This window comes from Belonocnema kinseyi, chromosome 8, assembly GCF_010883055.1.
Source record: "Belonocnema kinseyi isolate 2016_QV_RU_SX_M_011 chromosome 8, B_treatae_v1, whole genome shotgun sequence".
Taxonomy (NCBI): domain Eukaryota; kingdom Metazoa; phylum Arthropoda; class Insecta; order Hymenoptera; family Cynipidae; genus Belonocnema; species Belonocnema kinseyi.
The window spans coordinates 51,870,006-51,889,672 of record NC_046664.1 but is presented as its reverse complement, the minus strand read 5'-3'; the positions used below and the strand labels follow the sequence as shown (position 1 = coordinate 51,889,672).

The 19,667-nt window shown below is 26.9% G+C and overlaps 1 protein-coding gene across 1 annotated transcript in view; it reads right to left on the bottom strand.

Annotated features, from left to right (window-relative positions):
* Positions 1 to 16,803, bottom strand: part of LOC117177816 (probable protein S-acyltransferase 23) — a 29,718-nt gene extending 12,915 nt beyond the window's left edge. Inside the window, exons 1-7 of the mRNA XM_033368766.1 lie at positions 16,731 to 16,803; positions 16,531 to 16,626; positions 11,326 to 11,579; positions 8,046 to 8,160; positions 7,838 to 7,963; positions 4,389 to 4,834; positions 445 to 694 (exon numbers count right to left, since the gene is read on the bottom strand). Coding sequence (XP_033224657.1) covers positions 445 to 694; positions 4,389 to 4,834; positions 7,838 to 7,963; positions 8,046 to 8,160; positions 11,326 to 11,579; positions 16,531 to 16,626; positions 16,731 to 16,763 — 1,320 coding nt within the window. The 5' untranslated portion in view covers positions 16,764 to 16,803. The remainder of the gene's footprint in view (positions 1 to 444; positions 695 to 4,388; positions 4,835 to 7,837; positions 7,964 to 8,045; positions 8,161 to 11,325; positions 11,580 to 16,530; positions 16,627 to 16,730) is intronic.
* Between the last annotated feature and the right edge of the window lie 2,864 nt (positions 16,804 to 19,667).

Genomic DNA, 19,667 nt, shown 5'->3' with positions numbered 1-19,667 from the left:
TATTATTCCCCAAAAAAGGTAAATTATGATAAAAATATTTTTTGGAATTTTTTATAATAATTTAATCTTTGTTTTTGGGGTAATTTTTTTTTCTTGTTTAACTTGGTAATCGGACTTGGAATTTTGTGTAAAAAAATAAAGGGGCAAATATGTAGATCCCTGCGCGAGCCCAGCTAGGTGTTTCCATAGTGGGCCGCCTTTTTGGGGCCTCTAGAGGGCCACTTATCAAAAGAGTCTAAGCTGATCAACTTCCACACGGGATAGCTAAACTTGGTACAAAGTTCGAGCACAAGTTTGGATACCTTCCGGACAAACCTAGTAGACAAAATTTGTTTTAAAGTCTATAACTTGGCAAATGTTGATCCAATTGACGTAGAATGTTATTAATCGAATATTACTATAAAAATGGAAAATTAATTGTGAAGTCATATGTAATAAATTTACTTGTCTTATCACTCTGTAGTATGCGTCGCTATTTTGCGGAACATAACCAGGATCTTTTCTATTAGCTACGATCCATGATATCCACATAATGATATTCCAATAAATAAAGCAGTAGTGGCTGCCTCGAAGAAGATTCCATGTTAGAGGAATGCATTTGAAGAAGTACATAGGATAGCCCCAAAAAAGAACGGAGCCCATGAATAAAAGCAAGGGTCCTTTACTATTTCCCGCACCGCCGAACAGCAATGCCCTTCAAAAAAAAAAGAAATTACAATTTCATTCTTCTGGCTGAAAATAATGAACAACTACTTTGAACAGTGTTCGAAGCTTCATGGGATTTTGTTGAGTCTTCTAGCAACGCAACGATCAGAAATGGTAGAACTTCAGTGTTCGAATCCTCGCAGAATCGAGCCACATGCTCCCGAAATTAGTCTTGAAGCTTCGAATTTTTTTTAATAATACACATATAATATATGATAATCATAAAACTGAAAAACGATTTGAATTCAATTTTCAGAGCTGCAAGTAAAATCTAAAACCCCAAAATTGCAGACCTTGGCACAGTTAAAAAGCCTCGAACACTCCCTGGAGTTCGGAAGCTTCAGTCTTCAAGTTTCGAATAAGGTTCTTCCAGAAAGTTCCACCGGCTTCGAAGCTTCAGAGCCCTGAAGCTTTTACTTTTGGTCAGAGCCCCAATCCTTGCAATTTGAAGGCTAGAATGTCAACCAAAGCTTCGAATTTCCAGAATTTCAAAGCTTCATCATTTATCACAAGGGGCCGTGCATAAATTACGTAAATTCTTTTGGGCGGGGGAGGGGGAGGGTCAAAATTTCTTACGTAAAATATTTTTAAACCTGCGGTAGTCACTAAAAATCAAACGATAAAGATCTTTTATTGGTAACAGTTATTTGTCAGCACAATCAAGTACTGAGGAGTCGTCCATAATTATTACCATTTAAGGGAGAGGAGGTCAAGTAAAAAATTACAGTTGCTACAAAGTTGGGGGAGGGGTCTCCAATGGAGGTAACGTTACGAACTTAGATAATGTTTAGTACGTTCCTTGATAATAATTGTTAAGAAAGTTTGCAACTTGGGAACAATGTTCCCTTTTTTTGAAGAATATCTCTTTTTGCAAGAAATTTCCCCTTTTTCAAGATGTTTCGTGTAAATTTTTGTTTTGGTCATCAATTATACTATTTGGTTAAGAATCTAAATATTTAGTTAAAAATTTACCTATTTTGATAAAAAAAACCTTTTTTGTGAAAAATTCAACAACTTGGTTGAACTACCCAGTGGGCACAAAGTTTGGCGACGTCTTCACGACATCGTTACGACATCTTTACGATAACTTTACGACATCCTATGTCTATGTCATTAAGGTATTTTTACGATATCGTAAATAAGTCGCATGATCTGACGATGTCTTTACAACATCGTAAAGACAGCGAAACGAAATAGACCTAGGATGTCGCAAAGTTTTCGTAAAGTTGTCGTAAAGATGTCGTAACGATGTCGTAAAGACGTCGCCAAATTTTGTGCCCACTGGGTACTTTGTTCGAAATTTATCTTTTTTGTTGAAGATCCATCTCTTTGGTAATTTTAGTTAAAAATGTATCTATTTTGTTGAGAATTCGTTTCTTTTTTGGTTGAAAATTAGCTTTTTCTACACAGAGAGTTTAAACTGCTATTATATTTCTAGTTCAAAATTGATCTTTTTTATTTGACAGTGCAACTATTTGTTAAAAAAAGTTTTGTTTTTTAGTTGATAATTCATGCATTCTACGTAAAAATTGTGGAAGAAACCTTAATCTTCGTACTAGAAGGGTACTCCAAGTGTCCCAATGGACACAAAGTTTGGCGACGGCTTTACGACTACGACATCTTTACGACAACTTTACGACATCCTATGTGTATGTCGTTAAGGTGTCTTTACGATATCGTAAATAAGTCGTATGATCTGACGATGTCTTTACGATATCGCAAAGACACCGAAACGACATGGACAAAGGATGTCGTAAAGATGTCGTAAAAATGTGTCGTAAAGACGTCGCCAAATTTTGTGCCCACTGGGGTCCCTCGCCGATTTTATTCTCCCTGATATATGTTGTAGTACTTGAAAAACTAAGTGACGCGTTTTTTTTGTCTGCGGAAAATAAATTCAAAGGGGTGAAAGTAAATATTATCATAGACCCTAAATAAAAATTTTTAGGTGTGGCTACCCCATCAATTTGGAAAAAAAATTTGGCAAAACGCGTCAACTTTATCTTTGTCTCAAGTGCAAAATATATATTTAAAAAAAAATCTCTTTCGAATTTAGACATTTTTAGCACAACTTTGAATATATATATAGGGGTGGTTAATCCCCTTAATTTTTGTTGTTGCGAAAATTACGTTAGTCATCTTTCATCACGAGAAAACTTTTCCAGTTGGTTGGATCGAAATATATTTGGTTTTTATACACAAAACTATACAATCGTCATTTGAGACCCTAACTTTGAATGGGCTGTTTCACCCCCTCAAAATGTTTTTCCGCAGATAAAAAAAAAATTCGTGTCACTTAATTTTTCGAGTACTACAACATATATCAGGGATAATCAAATCGGCGAGGGATATACCTGGAGTACCTTCCTTGTTAGTTAAAAAGTAATCTTTTTCGCAGAAAATTCATCTCCGTTCAAAATTGAACTATCTTTTTTAATTATTTTTTTTTAATTCATTCAACTGATTTTTATTCAAATTAAAATCTCTTTTGCTTAAAATATCATCAATTACACTTTTCATTAAGAAATATTCTTCTATGTTTGAAAATTCAAGCACCTGGTTAAAAGTTGAACTACTTTCCTAAAAATCGATTTTTTGTGAAGATTCATAATTTTAATAGTAAATGCATCTTTAAAGTGGAAAATGTGTCCAGTTATTTTTAACTTTTGAAATAAAACGGTTCAAAATTTAACGGTGTGGTTGAAAATTAACTTTTTTCTTGAAAATTCATATTCTGGGTTTGAAAATTTAACTGTTTAGTAGGAAATTTATTTGTTTAACTTAAAATTTAACAAATTAGTAAAAACATTCAACTATTTGGTGGAATATTCAACTGTTTTATAGAATTTTTTAAAATTTATAAGTTATTTTATTTATGAAACTTTTATTAAATTTTTTTAAAAAATGCCATTATTATGTTGAAAATTCGCGCTTTTTGGTATAAAATTAATCTTCTTGGTTTACAATTCAACTCTTTGATTGAAATATATATATTTTGTTGAAAATTCGCCCATTTTAATAGAAAATTAATTCTCTTGCATTAAAATTTATTTATTTTGGTTAAAAATGCAACTGCTTGGGTAAAAATGAACCTTTTTGTTAAAAATTCATATTTTCAAATTGAATTCATCTATTTAGTGAAAAATTCAACAGTTTTGCAGATACTTTATTAACTGAAAAAGTTTTCTTTGTCGAAAATCCAATTCTTTTTTCGAAAATTGAACTGTTTTCATCAGAATTCCTCTTTTAGGATTCAAATAAACAATTTTTATTAAAAATGAAAACCTTCCTTGCCTAAAACATCAGCTCTATTAACAGTTTTGTTGTGAATTCATCTTTTTTTGTTGAAAATTCAATTACTTGGTTTAAAGTTGAACTGCTTTATTAATTGATAAGAAACAGTATTTACTAATATTATTATTGATATTATTATTTATATAAATTATCATTACATCATTTTATCAACCCCCTCCCCTCCCACCTTAAAATCGTCTTAAGTTATTTTTTGATCTCCGCTAAATAAATTAACGACAAAGTTATGTAGGAAAAATTTGCGTGAGATAAGAGTGGGGGGTCAAAAATAACGGGTCCTAACAAAGGGGCTCCTAACTGGGTTGAAAATTTCAGAAAAAAAATTAACGTAATTTATGCACGGCCGCTAATTAGTTAAAATCTATACCAACCAGAGTTCGTTGATCGGTGGAATCCATCTGGCTCTTCTTCTCTGCTCAGCCTGGAGGATTTGCACAACCTCGGAGTGATGATGACTTTTGGCCAACTGTAAAGGAGTTTTGCCATTTTTGTCCCGAGGTTCCAGTTCGATTTTGCTTTTTTCGCAAAGAATTTTAACACAGCTGACATTTCCTGATAGGCAGGCTAAGTGAAGAGGGGTTGAACCGAAATGATCTGGCTTTTCAAGGTCCACCCCACTGTACATTAGGAGTTTGATTAATTCTGGGTGGCCCTTGTAAGCTGCCCAGTGCAAGGCAGAATCCCCGTTTATGTCGATCAAGTGACCTGAGGCATCACATCCTAAGAGAAATGCTGCAGTTGCATATTTTCCAAACATACAGGCTGTCATCAGTGGAGTCAAGCCTTTGAAATCTGCTGTGTTTACTGCAACTCCTGACTGTTGGGAGTAAAATGTAGTAATATTCCTCTCTTAAAATGAACCAGTGAAATATCAGTGGTTGAAACAGACAGATTTGTTTAACTGAGAAACAGTGAGATTTCACTGGTTGGCTCAGTAGAATTCCGTTACTGGTTTGATCAGTGAAATTCACTGGTTACTGAGAGGGTGGACCAAAAATGCTTTGTAAATTTTGTTTTCGAATTTTCGTACACTTTTTGTCCAATTCTTAATTAAAGAGAGTTGCTAGTTCATCAATGTTAAAAAAAAGATAATAGTTTAAACAACGCATTCTTGTTGATAATAATATTATCTTTGGTAAATAATGGAAATTGCTTCACTCTTTTTCACTTTTCACTTGCAGTGAGCTGATATTTAATTTACTATATCAAAAATAATTGTTTAAACAAGTTATTATTGTATATAGCTATATTTTTCTATATTAATACTAGATAGTTGCGGTTTCTTTCTGTATTTTAAAACTTTTTGTCCATTTTTAATTACCGTGAAGTAACAATTAATTCAGGTTAACTAAAGTAGTTGTTTAAACAATTTATTATTGCTTCTAACTATTTTCTCTCAAATAAGTTCTAGAAAAATTACGGTTACTGGTTCACCTAGTCGAAGCCGGAAAATCACTGGTTCATCATTGATAATTCAAAATATTGATTCAACCAGTGACAATTTCACTTGTTCTGTTAAAGTGGAAAGTTAACTTTATTTTTTAAGCAAAATGTCCAGTTTTCTAATCCAATATTTAAAAGGTATTAATAATAAACTTCAATGTTTATTTAAAATATTATTCTTTAGTCAATAAATGATCAAAATTCCTACTTATTTATGGCAGGCTTCACAGACTTTTTCCTATTACCCCCTTTTTTTTTGTTTTTCTACTTAAAAGCCAACTGAATTAATAGAACCCAATAAGAAAATGTAACTGCTTTTGTTTGAAAATTCATTCTTTTCGGTCAAAAGGTCTGCTAGTAAATTTGTGATTAAGAATTCATCTTTTTAATTAAAGATATTATTATTTCATTCAAAATTGTATTGATTTGTTGAAAATGAAACAATTTCGTTAAAAACTCGTACTTATTGGTTAAAAATTCCACTGAGTTGTTGAAAATTAGTTGATTGATTTTTTTTCTCCTACCAAAATTAATTTCTTTCTGTAGATATTGCACCTTTTTACGTTAAAAATTCACTTTTTTGATGACGATTCAACTGTGTGTTTTTTTAAGAAAATCGCATTCTCAGCTCAAAATTTAAATAATATGGTAAACAATTTAAATATTTGATTGAAAATTTATGTATTTTGTTGAAGATTCGTTTGAAGCTAAAAATTTATTTTCTGGTTAAAAGTGAAATTATTTGGTTAAAAATAATCTGTTTCGGTTGAAAATAAAATTTTTTGTTAAAAGATTCAACTGTTTGGTAGAAAATTTAAATTTTTGGCAAGAAAATTATTTGGATGAAAATTAATCTACTTTAGTTAAATTAAACTTTCTTGTTGGAAATTAAACTGTTTTGTCGAAAGTTCTTATTTTTGGCTGGAAAACTCAAAAGTTTAGTTGAAAATTTAACTGTTTGGTTGAAAATGTATGTATATGGTTGAAAATTCGTCTTTTTAGTTGATAATCAATTTTTTGTTTGTTAAAGATGCAAACTGTTTGGCTGACAATTAATCTGTTTTAGTTAAAAATGAACTTTTATTTTGAAAATTTAACTGTCTGTAGAAAATTCGTATTTTCAGCTCGAAAATTTAACAATCTGTTAAAAAATTCAATTATTACGTTGAAATTTGTGCATTATATTAAAAATTCGTCTTTTTGATGAAAAATCAATTTTTTAATTAAAATGAAACTGTTTAGTTGAAAAATAATTTGTCTAATATAATTAGGTAAAACGAATTTCTTTCGATTTCTTTGGTAAAGAAATGTATCATTTCAGTTGAAAATTTATATCTTTTCACTGAAAAATGAACTAATTAGTTAAAAATATATGTGTTTTATTGAGAATTCGTCTTTTTAGTTAGAAAATCAATTTTTTTTCTTCAAATGCAACCATTTGTTGACAAGTCAACTGTTTTGTAAAAAAATTTGTATTTTCGACTCTAAAATTCAAAAATTTACTTGAAAATTTAACTATTTGGCTGAAAATTTAAGTATATTGTTGAAAATTCCTCTTTTTCGGTTGATAATGTTTTGGTTTTGTTAAAAAAAGTATCTGCTTGTTTGAGAATTAATCCGCTTTATTTGAAAATTACCTTGCTTGATGAAAATTCAACTGTTCTGCAGAAAATTCGCATTTTCGGCTTGAAAATTCAAGACTACTTTGGTACAAAATTGAACTATCTTGTTGAAAATTAGTTTTATTAAATTAAAATTGATCTATTTATCTTAAAAATTTATTTTTCTAACTTAAAATTCAACCGCTTGGTTGTAAATTTGCCATTTTTTTTTAATTAAACTGGTTTTTATTTAAAATTAAAATCTTTCTTGGTTCTAATGTAATTTGTTAGAGAAGACTTCTCCTGGGTTGAAAACGAACTTTTTGTGGAACTGAATTCAACTTTTCTGGTTGAAAATTCAATTGATTTATGATTTTTTAACAATTAGGTTAAAAGTTCAACTATTTTATCGAACATTCATCTATTTTGCATAAAAGTTTAACTATCTGGTTAAATATTTTGATGTTATAACAAATTCAACTATTTTGTTAAAACTATGGTACCTAAATTAATCAATTAATTAATTTTATTTAAGGATTTATTCTTCTATTATTCCCCTATTCTTTTGTAAAATTATCGTATTTTCCCTGTTTTGAGATCTTTTTTTGGCTGTGAAGTATTTAAGTAATTAAATTCAGAAGGAATCAAAGTTTAAACTTATCTTTAATTTCCAACATCAATTAAAAAATTAAAAAAGGCCTCATTTTTTATTTTCTCTTTTTTAATTTTGGTTTAAAAATTTTAATTATCATAGCCGCAATACGTTATATTTGTACCTTCAAAAGAAGTTGAACAATGGCACTGTGACCTTTACGACATGCCCAGTGAATTGGTTTCGGACCTTGCGTTCCTAGACAGGACAAGTCAACTGGACCATTTCTTTCAATAATGTATCTCATGACCTAGAAAAAGTTTCAATTTATTAATGAAAATCCATTTTTTCCTTCGGTTATAAATTTACGAGCTTTTTTAAAAAATACGAACTTCAACATTCCCATCCAAAGCTGCCCAATGAGCTGGCGTGTATCCCCATTCATCTCTTGCACTGAGAATACAAGATCCATTCTTGTCAACCAACTCTTCAACTGCTTGCAGTTCTCTTGAAAAAAATTATATTTTAATTTTACAATTATCTTCTACGCTCCCTGAGATTTTTTATTAATTCCTAAGATTGTCATTTCTAAATGGGGCACTGTTCAGGGTTGTTTACAATATCTAGAAGGCCTGAATGATTATTTTATCTTAAGTTCAACTTTTAATTTTTTAAATTATGAAATCATTCAATTTACAATGAGTTCTTCTAAATTCTTGTAATTTAAAAATTTACCACTTTACTTCATGATTTTAGGCGTGTATTTCTAATTAAATAAGTCCTAAGATCCAGTTTTGAAGACGTAAGCAATTAACCCGATCCGGTTATCGTGCTTCGTATCAGATCTACAATTTTCTAGTAAATGTCTGTATTTTCGGAAAGTGGGTGAGTTTATCACTAAAAACATATTATTTGTTTAAATTTTTTTGCAATCTTTATGATATGTCCTTAAAGAAGAAGTGTGAAAAAGTGTAAAAGAACTTTACTAGGTGCCAAAAAAAAGATGACCTGATCGGGTTAACAATTAAAAACGTTTGAATTTGAACATTTTTAAGAAATAATGTTTAAGTTAATCAACTGTGAATATAAATTAATTAATGATATTTGAAACTGAAATCTAGTTCGGTTCAATTTTACAAAAATTTAAAAGTAATAGATTTATAATTGAATGCTTTTATTCAATTACTGTAATATTCCATTTTTAATCCAGTTTACTCTAAAAATTTTAATTAAAAAAGTTTAATTGTATATTTAGCAATATTTGACTGTTTATTATAAAGAAGCAATTATAAATCAAATAATTAAAACAGAACAATTAAAAGCTGAAAATTGTTGAAAGTATTGAATTTTGATGTATGGATGAAAATGGAACAATTCACAATCTGAAGTGACTGGAAATGAAAATAATTCAACTACAAAGGAATTACACGTATGAATTACACGATGATCATTTTTTAATAAATTTAAGGAATTTTGGTATTGAATATTTTTCCGAATCATTTTTACTTTTTTATTGATTTGAAGGCCGGAAAATGGTATCTTTTTTAACATTTATGTTGAGTTTGAAAAAAGGAAATTGAATTTTTTAATTTTTGTCGAATTAACAGAGAGACATTTTAAATTCTTAAGATTTTTATCAGGTTTGAATAGAAAGAAATTTGGTTTTCAATGCTTTACGAACTGGAAGAAGGATAATTATTTATTTAAGCATTTTTATTTAGTTTTAAAGGAGGAAATTTTGGTTTTAATTTTTTTTTATTAATTACAAGAGGCCCTTTTTATCATTTTTATTGAGTCGGAAGGGATGAAATTTTGGTTATTTTTTTTTTTTTAATTGGAAGAGGGACATTTTTTTAAAAAACTTTTTATCCAGTTCGAAGGGAGGAAATTTTGGTTTTAATTTTTTCTGAATTGCCATTGAAATATTTGTATACAAATTAAAACTTTTATCAAGTTGTCAGACGGGTAATTTTGGGTTTACATTTTTTCGGAATTGGAAGTCGGACATTTGATATTTTAAAGTTTTTTATCGAGTTAGAACGTGGATTTTGTGAAGGTGGAAATATGTTTTTCAATTTTTTTTATTAGAGGAGGAAATTTTTTAATTTCTAACGTTTTCATAGAAATCGAGTGGACGAAATTTTTGTCATTTTTTCTACATTGGAAGAGGTCATTTTTTCTTTTTGTGATTAATATTGAGCTGAAAAGAAAGAAATTTTGATTTAAAAGTTTTTCAAAATTGAAATAGGGAAAAATTTTTATCCTAAGGGTTTTATAGGTTTGGAAGAATGAAAATGTTGGTCTGAATTTTTTCTGAATTGGAAAATGACCATTCTTTGATTTTTTTTAACTTTTGTCGAGTTGGAAGGGAGCAAATTTCTGTTTTCTTTTTTTCCAAAACTGGGAGAGGCAATTCTTTGACTTTAAATATTTTTATTAAGTTGGAAGAGAAACATTCCGGTTATCAATTTTTTTTCTGGTAGCATGGTTTTATAACTATTAACCACAAATCTTCAAATTGTTCAGTTTTGTACAAGTTTAAAATTTAAAACCGTGCAGTTGATTGGCATTTCATTACAAAAATTAAATTTTTCAGAAAATTAAATTGTTCTTTTTTGGTAAAAAATGCAACTGTTTGTTTGATACTTTATTTCTATGGTAGAAAGTTTGACAATTTTGTAAAAAATGATTTCTTTCTTTGAAAATGTAATTACTCGGGTTAAAGTTGAAAACGAGTCTTTGGTTGAAGATGTATTTGTTTTGTTCAGAATTATTTTTTTAGTTTAAAATTTATTTTTTAAGCTGATAATGTTACTTTTCCTTTTTCGGTTTGAAATATCCTTCTTTTTTGTTGAAAATGTAACTCTTTGGTTGAAAATTGACATTTTTTGGGATGAAAAATCAAATGTTTCACAGAAAAGTCGTCTTTTGGGTTGAACGTTCAGGAATTTGGATAAATATTTTTTCTTTCTTGATTAAAAAATGAATTATTCAGTTAAAAATGTAACTCGGTGGTTGAAAAATGCATAATTCTGGTTTAAAATTAACCTTTTTATTTGAAATTTGTATTTTGTTTCGTTTATAAAATTTTTTATTACTGAAAATTCAACTATTTTTTTAAAAATTCATGTATTTTGCTTAAAATTCGTCTCTTTTGTTAGAAAATAAATCTTCTTCATTGAAAATTTATCTAGTTGGTTTTAAAACTGTTCACATTTGGTAATAATTTAATATATTTTTGTTAAAATATCAACTATTACTTTTTTGTTGTAAATTCATTTTTTTTGTGTCAAGCATTCAACTATTTTGTTGACAAATTGATTATTTTGTTGAAAATTAGTTACTTTTTTGTTGCAAATTCGACTAATTTGTTGAATTTTTTTTTTAAATACCAACTGTTACATTTTTTATTATGAATTCTCTTTTTTTAAATTGAACTTTTCGAGGTTAGTAAATTTGACTGCATCTTGTAAAAAAATGACTTTTTTAGCTTGAATATTAAAATATATTGTGACAATTGCATTTTTTTGTTATAAAAATAATTTGATAAAAGACCTGGAAAGCTGAAAAAGTCATGGAATTTAGAAATCGAAATTTTTTTTATAGCAACCCTGCTTTTGCCGAAAAAATTGCTTAAAGTAAAGTTCCTGACAATAAATAAAAATAACAAACCCAGCTCTGAGAAGTTCAAAAACAAGTTTAGTTTCGTCCGATGGAGTTTGTCCAGGAGTTGCCTCATCGGCATAAACATTATCGTCTGGACCATTTCTTCTTCGACTTCTGGAATTTTTCGTCTGGTCTTGATTGTTTAATGAAGCTGCAGAGATCAAATTGTTTGAGAGATTCCCGACCATGTCGGGATCGGGGCTTAATTCCCATACAGATCTTGCGGATCCCGGCCCTGTGACAGGGCTTATGGGATATACCTGTATAATGATTTAAAAATAATGTATAGTAATTTTTAACATAATGTATAGTAATTTATAAAACAATGTGTGGTAATTTTAAAAATATATTTTATAGTAATTTACAAAAATTTTGTATAGTATTCTGTAAAATAATGTATAGTAGTTTCTACAATCCTTACATGTGTCAGGTTGCAAAAAAAATTTATTTTTTGAATTTTGCGAAAGCTATACCCTAAATTTCTTCTTAGAATAGAATAGAGTACTGAAAAAATTGTATCATTTGAATAATATTATTCCTGTGCATATTATTCCAGGGGGATAAATATTTAGGAGCCATTTCAGACCATTAATTGTAGTGAACTTATAATTTTTTGTACTACAAGCCCGAACATTAAGTCCAACATTTTTATTCTTAATTAAATTTCAAATTTATTCCTCATTTTAATCAAATTCTTCGTAGTAGTAAAAGAATTTTTAACCTCAAATTTGTTATTTAAAAAAATCGAAAATTAAGAAAATTAAATTGCAGAGCTAAAACGGACCATCTGAACATCTAAGCAATTTTTTTTTTTCAAATAAAATTTATGGCAGCATTTTTCACCAAAATGAATAAATGTAGGGAGTAGCTTTTGCGTCATTCATAAATTTAAACTTGTATTATTTTAAGTTCCAAGCATTTTTTAATTACAAAAGCATTTAATTTTTGTTTATTTTTATATTTTTCTGTTTTTGTGATTTTTGTTTATTTTTAAGCATTTGAAAATCTATTTCAGAATTTTTAAAGATTGCTTATTTCACATGAAATATATTTATAAAGAAGCTAAAAAAAGATTCCCAATTTTTCTAAAATAAACATTCTTTATTCACTTTTCGAATATAAAATGAGAATGGTAAATTGAAATGTTCAACCTATGGGACATGCAATGATTATAATTGCGGACTTTACAATTTCATTAACTTCTACGCTTAAATAAAATGAAGATTAATTTTGTTTTAATTATTATTAAACTGTAGAAGAACTTTCAACAAGATTGCAAAACATGATTCTGACTCAAGATAAAAGTTTTCGAAAAACTATAAAAGATTTCAAAGGTTTTTTGATAATATTTTAGATTTCTCATGTTTTAGACAATTTTTCACATGAAGTAAAAAAATGTTAAAAGAACACAATAAATTGTGATGTGATACAAAAGCATTCCCAAAATAGTATATAGATATAAATAAATTCGGAACAATTTTGTCAGATTTGAAAAAATGTTAGAAGTCTCAAAAGATTTGGATAGATTAGAAAAAATATTATTATTCAAGGTTTTTATATTAGTGCAAAAATGTCAAAAATCTACTGATACTGAAATTTTCAATAAACTCCAAGATATTATGCAAAATCCAAATATATTTTATAAGTTTATTCTACCACTTTAATAATATATGCCTGTGCATTAATTTGTTAATAGCATTAAAAAGTTTCTTTGTTGCATTACGAATAAATTCAATAGAACAAATTTGAAAAAATTTCTCACCGCTGGACAAGCTGATTGGAAATGTTCAAATTTTTAATGTTTTTTGTTATCCAACAAATTTATTTTGTATTTTTTTGCGTGGATTTTATGTAAGTAAATAACCTTACATGGATAAAAACTAAGACATTTTTTGTCGAAATATAATATTTAAAAAAATGACAAAAAATAAATCCTGTAAATTTGTGCCTAAAGTGGCTACGAAATTTGTTTATTTTTTAAGCTCTTTTTAATAAACTAAGGAAAGACGTAAATAATTTGGTTTTTTAAACAAAACTTTTGTTATTTTTGTACAGATCCTTATAGTATATGATCCATTTTTACACAAGATCCGTAAAAAATTAAAAAACAATTTGTTTGAAAATTCAAAATATAAATGGGCATCCTGAGTTTATTCAAAGGAAAATGAAAATATTTTCTTGCCAACTTTAGGTACAAATAATAAGAATGGCATAGTTCATCATTTTTTGAAATATTATATTTCGACGAAGAAATGCTGTTCTTACTTTTTTCCGTCTAAGGTTATTTACTTCCATCAACTTTACCCACAACAATTTTCTAATATTGTTGTGCAAAATATTTTAGCAATTTGAAATTTTCAATCAACTTGCCCAAAGTTGAGCATTTTTTTAAAATTTGTTCGTGATGTCACAAAGAAACTTATCAATGTTATTACCAATTAACTCAACAATTTTGAGTTTTTTCGACCTATTCTGCTATGTAATTGTATACATTTAAAAAATCTTAATATCATTAATTTTTTACAATTCTTGCAACTTTCTTAAGACTTGAGTTTGAAATTGGTTCAAATTTAGGATTCTTAGGTACTATTTTAAAATAGATCAATCAACTATTTTCGCTCGCATTGTTTTTTTGTTCTACTTTTAACATTACAAATTATTTTATTTTTAATCAGAAAGTTAATGTATTTAATGTATTTGAAGTTCAGGATTCAAATCTATTTTTTAAATAATTTTCCGAAATTTGCAGGGTTACAATTTTTAAATAGATGAAATATAATCAATCATCTTTTCATTAAAAAGTGTCTTGCTTTCAAATTGAATAATAACTGCAAAAAATCACAAATAATGTTTGTGACCTTAAAAATTTCTGAATTAAATTAAAAATCATTAAAATATCCATACTTTTAAATCTTTACTTTCCCAACATTTAATTTAAACAAAAATTTTAACATAATCTTTGTTTAGGAAATATACTGTTTGTACAAAATATATTAAATATTTTGTACACAAAGAGTACTGAAAAAATGATAAAAAAATAGTTTAAAAATATTTGTTGTAAACAAAATATTTTTTTAATTATGTATTACGAACGGCATAAAAAGCAGTTAACCTTGTATATCATTTCTGAAAAAAGCGTTTAAAATTGAATAATTGAAAATTGCAAGCGTTCAAAATAAAATATTTTCAAATAAAAAGCTCTCAAAATAAAAAATTTCTGAATGAATAGTTTCAGATTATAATTTTGAAAATTGGATCATGTAAAATTAAAAGAAACCAAAATTACATCATTCCTAATTAAAAGCATTTAAAATTGATTATTGAAAAATAAAAATTTTTTAATTAAAGCGAATAAATTCGACAATTTAAGATTTAAAACTGAATTGAATGTTTCAAAATCAAGGCTTCTGAAATGCTAGAATTATAAACTGTTATCGCATCAAAAAATTCTAATTTAACATCAACATTCTTAGGCAAATTTTTTTGAGATCAAAAAATATTTGGAACAAATTTAAATTTATAGACAAATTTGGAAAAAATGTAAACAAAAAGTATTCGGAATAAATTTAAATTAAAAAATAAAATTATGATCGCAATCTCAAAATTATAGAACTTTTAAGTCTTTAAATTAGATTTTTTAACGATCTCGAACAATCTAAAAAGCCAGGAAATTTTGTAAGTTTCATATTGAAACAACAAAATTTAAAATATATATAAATCTACAATTATTAAATTTAAAACTGACTAAAATAAAACTAAACAATTTAGAATATTTAAATCTAAAATTATTCAATCTAAATTTGACTATCTAGACTTTCAATATAAAATGTTGTAAAGTTGAAAGATTTAATAGTGGAATTGAATGATTAAAATATTAAAATTTATTATTTTTAGTATAAATGATGCAGCTGATGAATTTCAAGAATGATATTTCTAACTGAACATCTTTCGTAATTATTTAAACACATTTTCATTTTTTTAAACAATTTTTCCCTTGTTAGTCGTATAAAGTTACCCCCCCCCCCCTGGAATTAATGACACAATTAACAAATTATGAGAGTATTACATATTTTTTAAATGATGTTTAGCAATTATTTAAATAATTTGAGTTCGTTTAAACAATATTTTTGTCTGCAAATCTTGAAAAATATTATTTTATGGAGTTAATGATGCATTTGATAAATATTAAGAGTCATATATATTGTTGAAGACAGTTTTGCAATTGAAATTGTATACAAAGCAATTAATAATCATTCACTAGCACCTTTTCAAAGGAAAAGTGAAAAAACTTCTTGTTTTTTTTTTAATCTCTTAGCTTATTATTCAGTATTTTCTTAATCGTTAACTTATGCCCTAATTGTTTAAATATTAATAATTTTTTAAAACTAGAATTCTCCTCCTGTTTTCTATAAAAAGAAGCAAGGGATAATAATTGTTTAAATAATTGCAAACTGTCTCTCACAAACAATACCACACTTAAAATTCATTACCTGTGACATTAATTTCGAAAAATAACAACTTTCCACGATTTACAGGATGTAAAAAGTGTTAGAATATTATCTTTAATATTTGTGAATTGTGCCATTAACTCCAGAAAAAAATCGTTCACGATTAACAGGGAAAAAATGGTTTAAACAGTTAAAAATTGTTTAAATAATTATCAAATGTGTAAAGTTAAAAATAATATTCTTGAAACTCATCAACAGTATGATTTATCTCAAAAAATAGTAACTTTTTACAATTTACAGATGAGAAAAAATGTGTAAAAAAAATAAATTGTTAACAGAATTGAAAATTAGTTTGAAATACTTGACATAATACAAGGGAATCGGGGGGTTAAAAATAAAAATTGATTGGGTGAAAACTATTCCTTAAACATTTCTTGAGACTCCCAAACTTTAATTTAGAAAAAGTCAACACCACCTACTTCTTTTTTCCTTTTTTTTCGGACAACGAGGTTTTATTATTTAAACTCTCATGTTAATTTCAAAAGCACGGCGGCACAGGTAAATATTGACGATTTGAAAAAAAATTATTTCCCGGAAAACGAACATATTTTAGGCCCTGCTTGAATATTTTATTCTAATCTAATATTTAGACAATAATGTGTAATTAATTTTAAACAAAATTTTATCTTTTTTTAACACATATTTTTTTACTCTTTAAGTGTGTTTTCTTTACATAAATATTCTAGGACAACAATGACAAAACCTTGCAAAGCGTCGAGAGCTCCGTGTTGCTGGGATCCACTTCAGTGGATTTAAACTTGATCCTTTTGACTGAAATCTTGTTTTTTTGATGAGCCAGCTGAACACAAAATTATTTCTACTTATTATTTTTTGTTACTTATTTCAAAATATGGGTGGCACTTGAATTTAGTAAACAGACTAGTTTGACATGTCAATTGGTACCTGCATCAGACCTAGATTCTCTGGTTTTAACATTTGCGCATTCGAATCAATAAAATACCGCGCACACTTGCTCGGCAGCCCTGCGCGAAATATCATTTTATATATAAAAATCTGTTCTACACACACATATATGCTAAAAATAATCCCTATTTCGATTACGATCTTTATTATTATAATCGACTTATGTTAGTAATTTTCCTTCAAACTGTGAAAATCTATTAGGTTTTTGGGACAAGTGAAAAATCCCGAAAAATAAAATTACCGACACTGTCAAATTCCCTGATAATAAAATTCTCGAATAATAACATTTCTGTTATCATAAAATTTCTGAATTGGAAAATTCCCGAACAGCTTATCATGTTACCGAATTGGAAAGTTCCTGACAGTTTATAATATTACCGAATTTTAAAATTCCCGAATAAAAAAATTACCGACTGAAAATTACCGAATTATAAAATAACCGAAATATAAAATTACAGAATTTAAACAATTAAATTTTTTATCAAGAAAATTATTTAAAATCTTTAAAGTTTCTAAAATTATGGTTTGCATTTGAAATAACAATAATTGAAAAATATACATTTTTGGATAAAAATTTATTTCAAATGTTGTTGTATTAAATCCAAAAAATAATTCAAACAAATTTAAACATTCAATTTCGTTCAAGAGTTTTATTACTCGGGTATTTTAGTTTTTTTAGAATACTAAATTTCCCGAACAGTTTATAATATTACGAATTGGAAAATTTCCGAATAATCAAATAGCCGACTGAAAATTGCAGAATTATAAAATATCCTAACTAGAAAAATCCCAAATTATAAAATTCCCGAATTTAAACTATTTAAGTATTTTGTTTTTAAATAAATATTATTCATTTATTAAGAATACAATAATCAAATATTTTTACCAAAGAAATGTTTGCATTGTATAAGTGTTTTAAAATTATTGTTTAAATTTAAAATAACAATAATTGAAATAAGTATATTTCTAGGATCAAAACTGGGTTTGAAAATGCGCATAGTATTTTTTCTTAATTACAGAAAACGATCTCAGAAATCAAATTTTTAATTTAAAAAAGAAATAAAAAGAAATAAAGAGATAAATCAATGCTTAATTGAATCCTACAAAGTTTGCTTGGAAAACCCAATTTTTATATCATCATTGTTATTTTCAATTCAAACAACATTCTTAAAAAAATTTAAACAATAAAAAACATTCTTTGATAAAAATAAAAAATTTTTAATGTTTAAATTCGGGAAATTTGTAGTTCGGATATATTATAAATCTTTAATTTTCGTTTAGCAATTTCAGTATTCAGGAATTTTAAAATTCAGTAATATTATAAATTGTTCGGGAATTCTATTATCAGGGATTTTTCAGTCATCCCCCATTCTCATTATTTTCTATATTCACATAAAAAATGGTATAACTAGAGAAAATATTAGAACATAAAATATTATATAAAAATTTTAATTAATGTTCAATCAATTCATCAATTGCAATACTATTAATGGAAAATTGGTAATTTATTTTCTTGCATTATTTATTCCAAAAAATCATCTGGTAAACTCAGAATTATTTTAAAAAATGCCCACTAGTTTTAAGACTGATTTTTTCAAAGTTTAGATTATAATTAATTAATATATTTTTATAGGAAAGTCTCGAGAACATTTTAAATTTAAATCAGTCATTTCCAATGTCCCAATCTGTTAACTTTTTGACTGAAAAAATCAATTTTCAACCAGAAATGGAATAGTTCAATTTTAAATGAGGAAAATTAACTTTTAAAAAAGTAGTCTATCTTTTAGCCAAGAAGTTGAATTTTGAACCAAAGAGAACAATTTGCTAACAAATTACTTTTTGGGTTAGAAATCACTTTGGTAATTTTTTCACTTTTTACAAATCACGATGTGGCGAAAAATAACTCTCCCGACATAATATCGATATAATAAAATTCCGTACTATTTTATAATATTATCGAATTCAAAAATTCACGAATAATTAAAATCCCGACAGTCTATAATATTACTGAATTTGAAAATTCCTAAATTATAAAATTCAAGAATATGCAAAGTACGGAACAGTTTTTAATATTAACGAATGAAAAATTCCCAAATAATAAAAATCCCGATAGTTTATAATAATACCGGATTTTAAGATTATCCAATAATACAATTCTCCAGTTGAAAGATTCCCGAATAATAAAATTCTCCAATTAAAAGATTCCTGAATAATAAAATTCATAAATTCTTAAATTCCAGAATAATAAAATTCCGGAACAGTTTACAATATTTCCGAAATGCAAAATTCTCGAATAATAAAATTCCTGAATTATAAAACTCCTGAATAATAAAATTCATGAATCGTAAAATTCCCGAACAGTTTATAATATTACCGCATTTTTAAATTCCAGAATAATAAAATTCTCCAATTAAAAGATTCCCGAATAATAAAATTCTTGCATTATAAAACTCTAGAATAATAAAATCCGGAACAGTTATAATATTACTGAATTGAAAAATTCACGAATAATAAAAATTCCGAATTAAAAATTCCGTTTATAATATTACCGAATTTAAAAATTCCCGAAAAATAAAATTCCTGAATTATAAAAGCATAGAATATAATAACATTTCGAAATAGTTTATAATATAACCGAATTAAAAAATTCCCGAATAAAAAAAATCCTGACAGTTTATAATATTACCTAATTTAAAAATTCCCGAATAATGAAATTCTCCAATTAAGAATAATAAATACCGGAACAGTTTATAATATTGCCGAAATGGAAAATTCTCGAATAATAAAATTCCCGAATAATAAAATTCCTGAACAATAAAATTCCGGAATAATAAACTTCCGGAGCAGTTTATAATATTACTGAATTGACAAATTGACGAATAATAAAAAATCCGACTTAAAAATTCCGTTTATAAT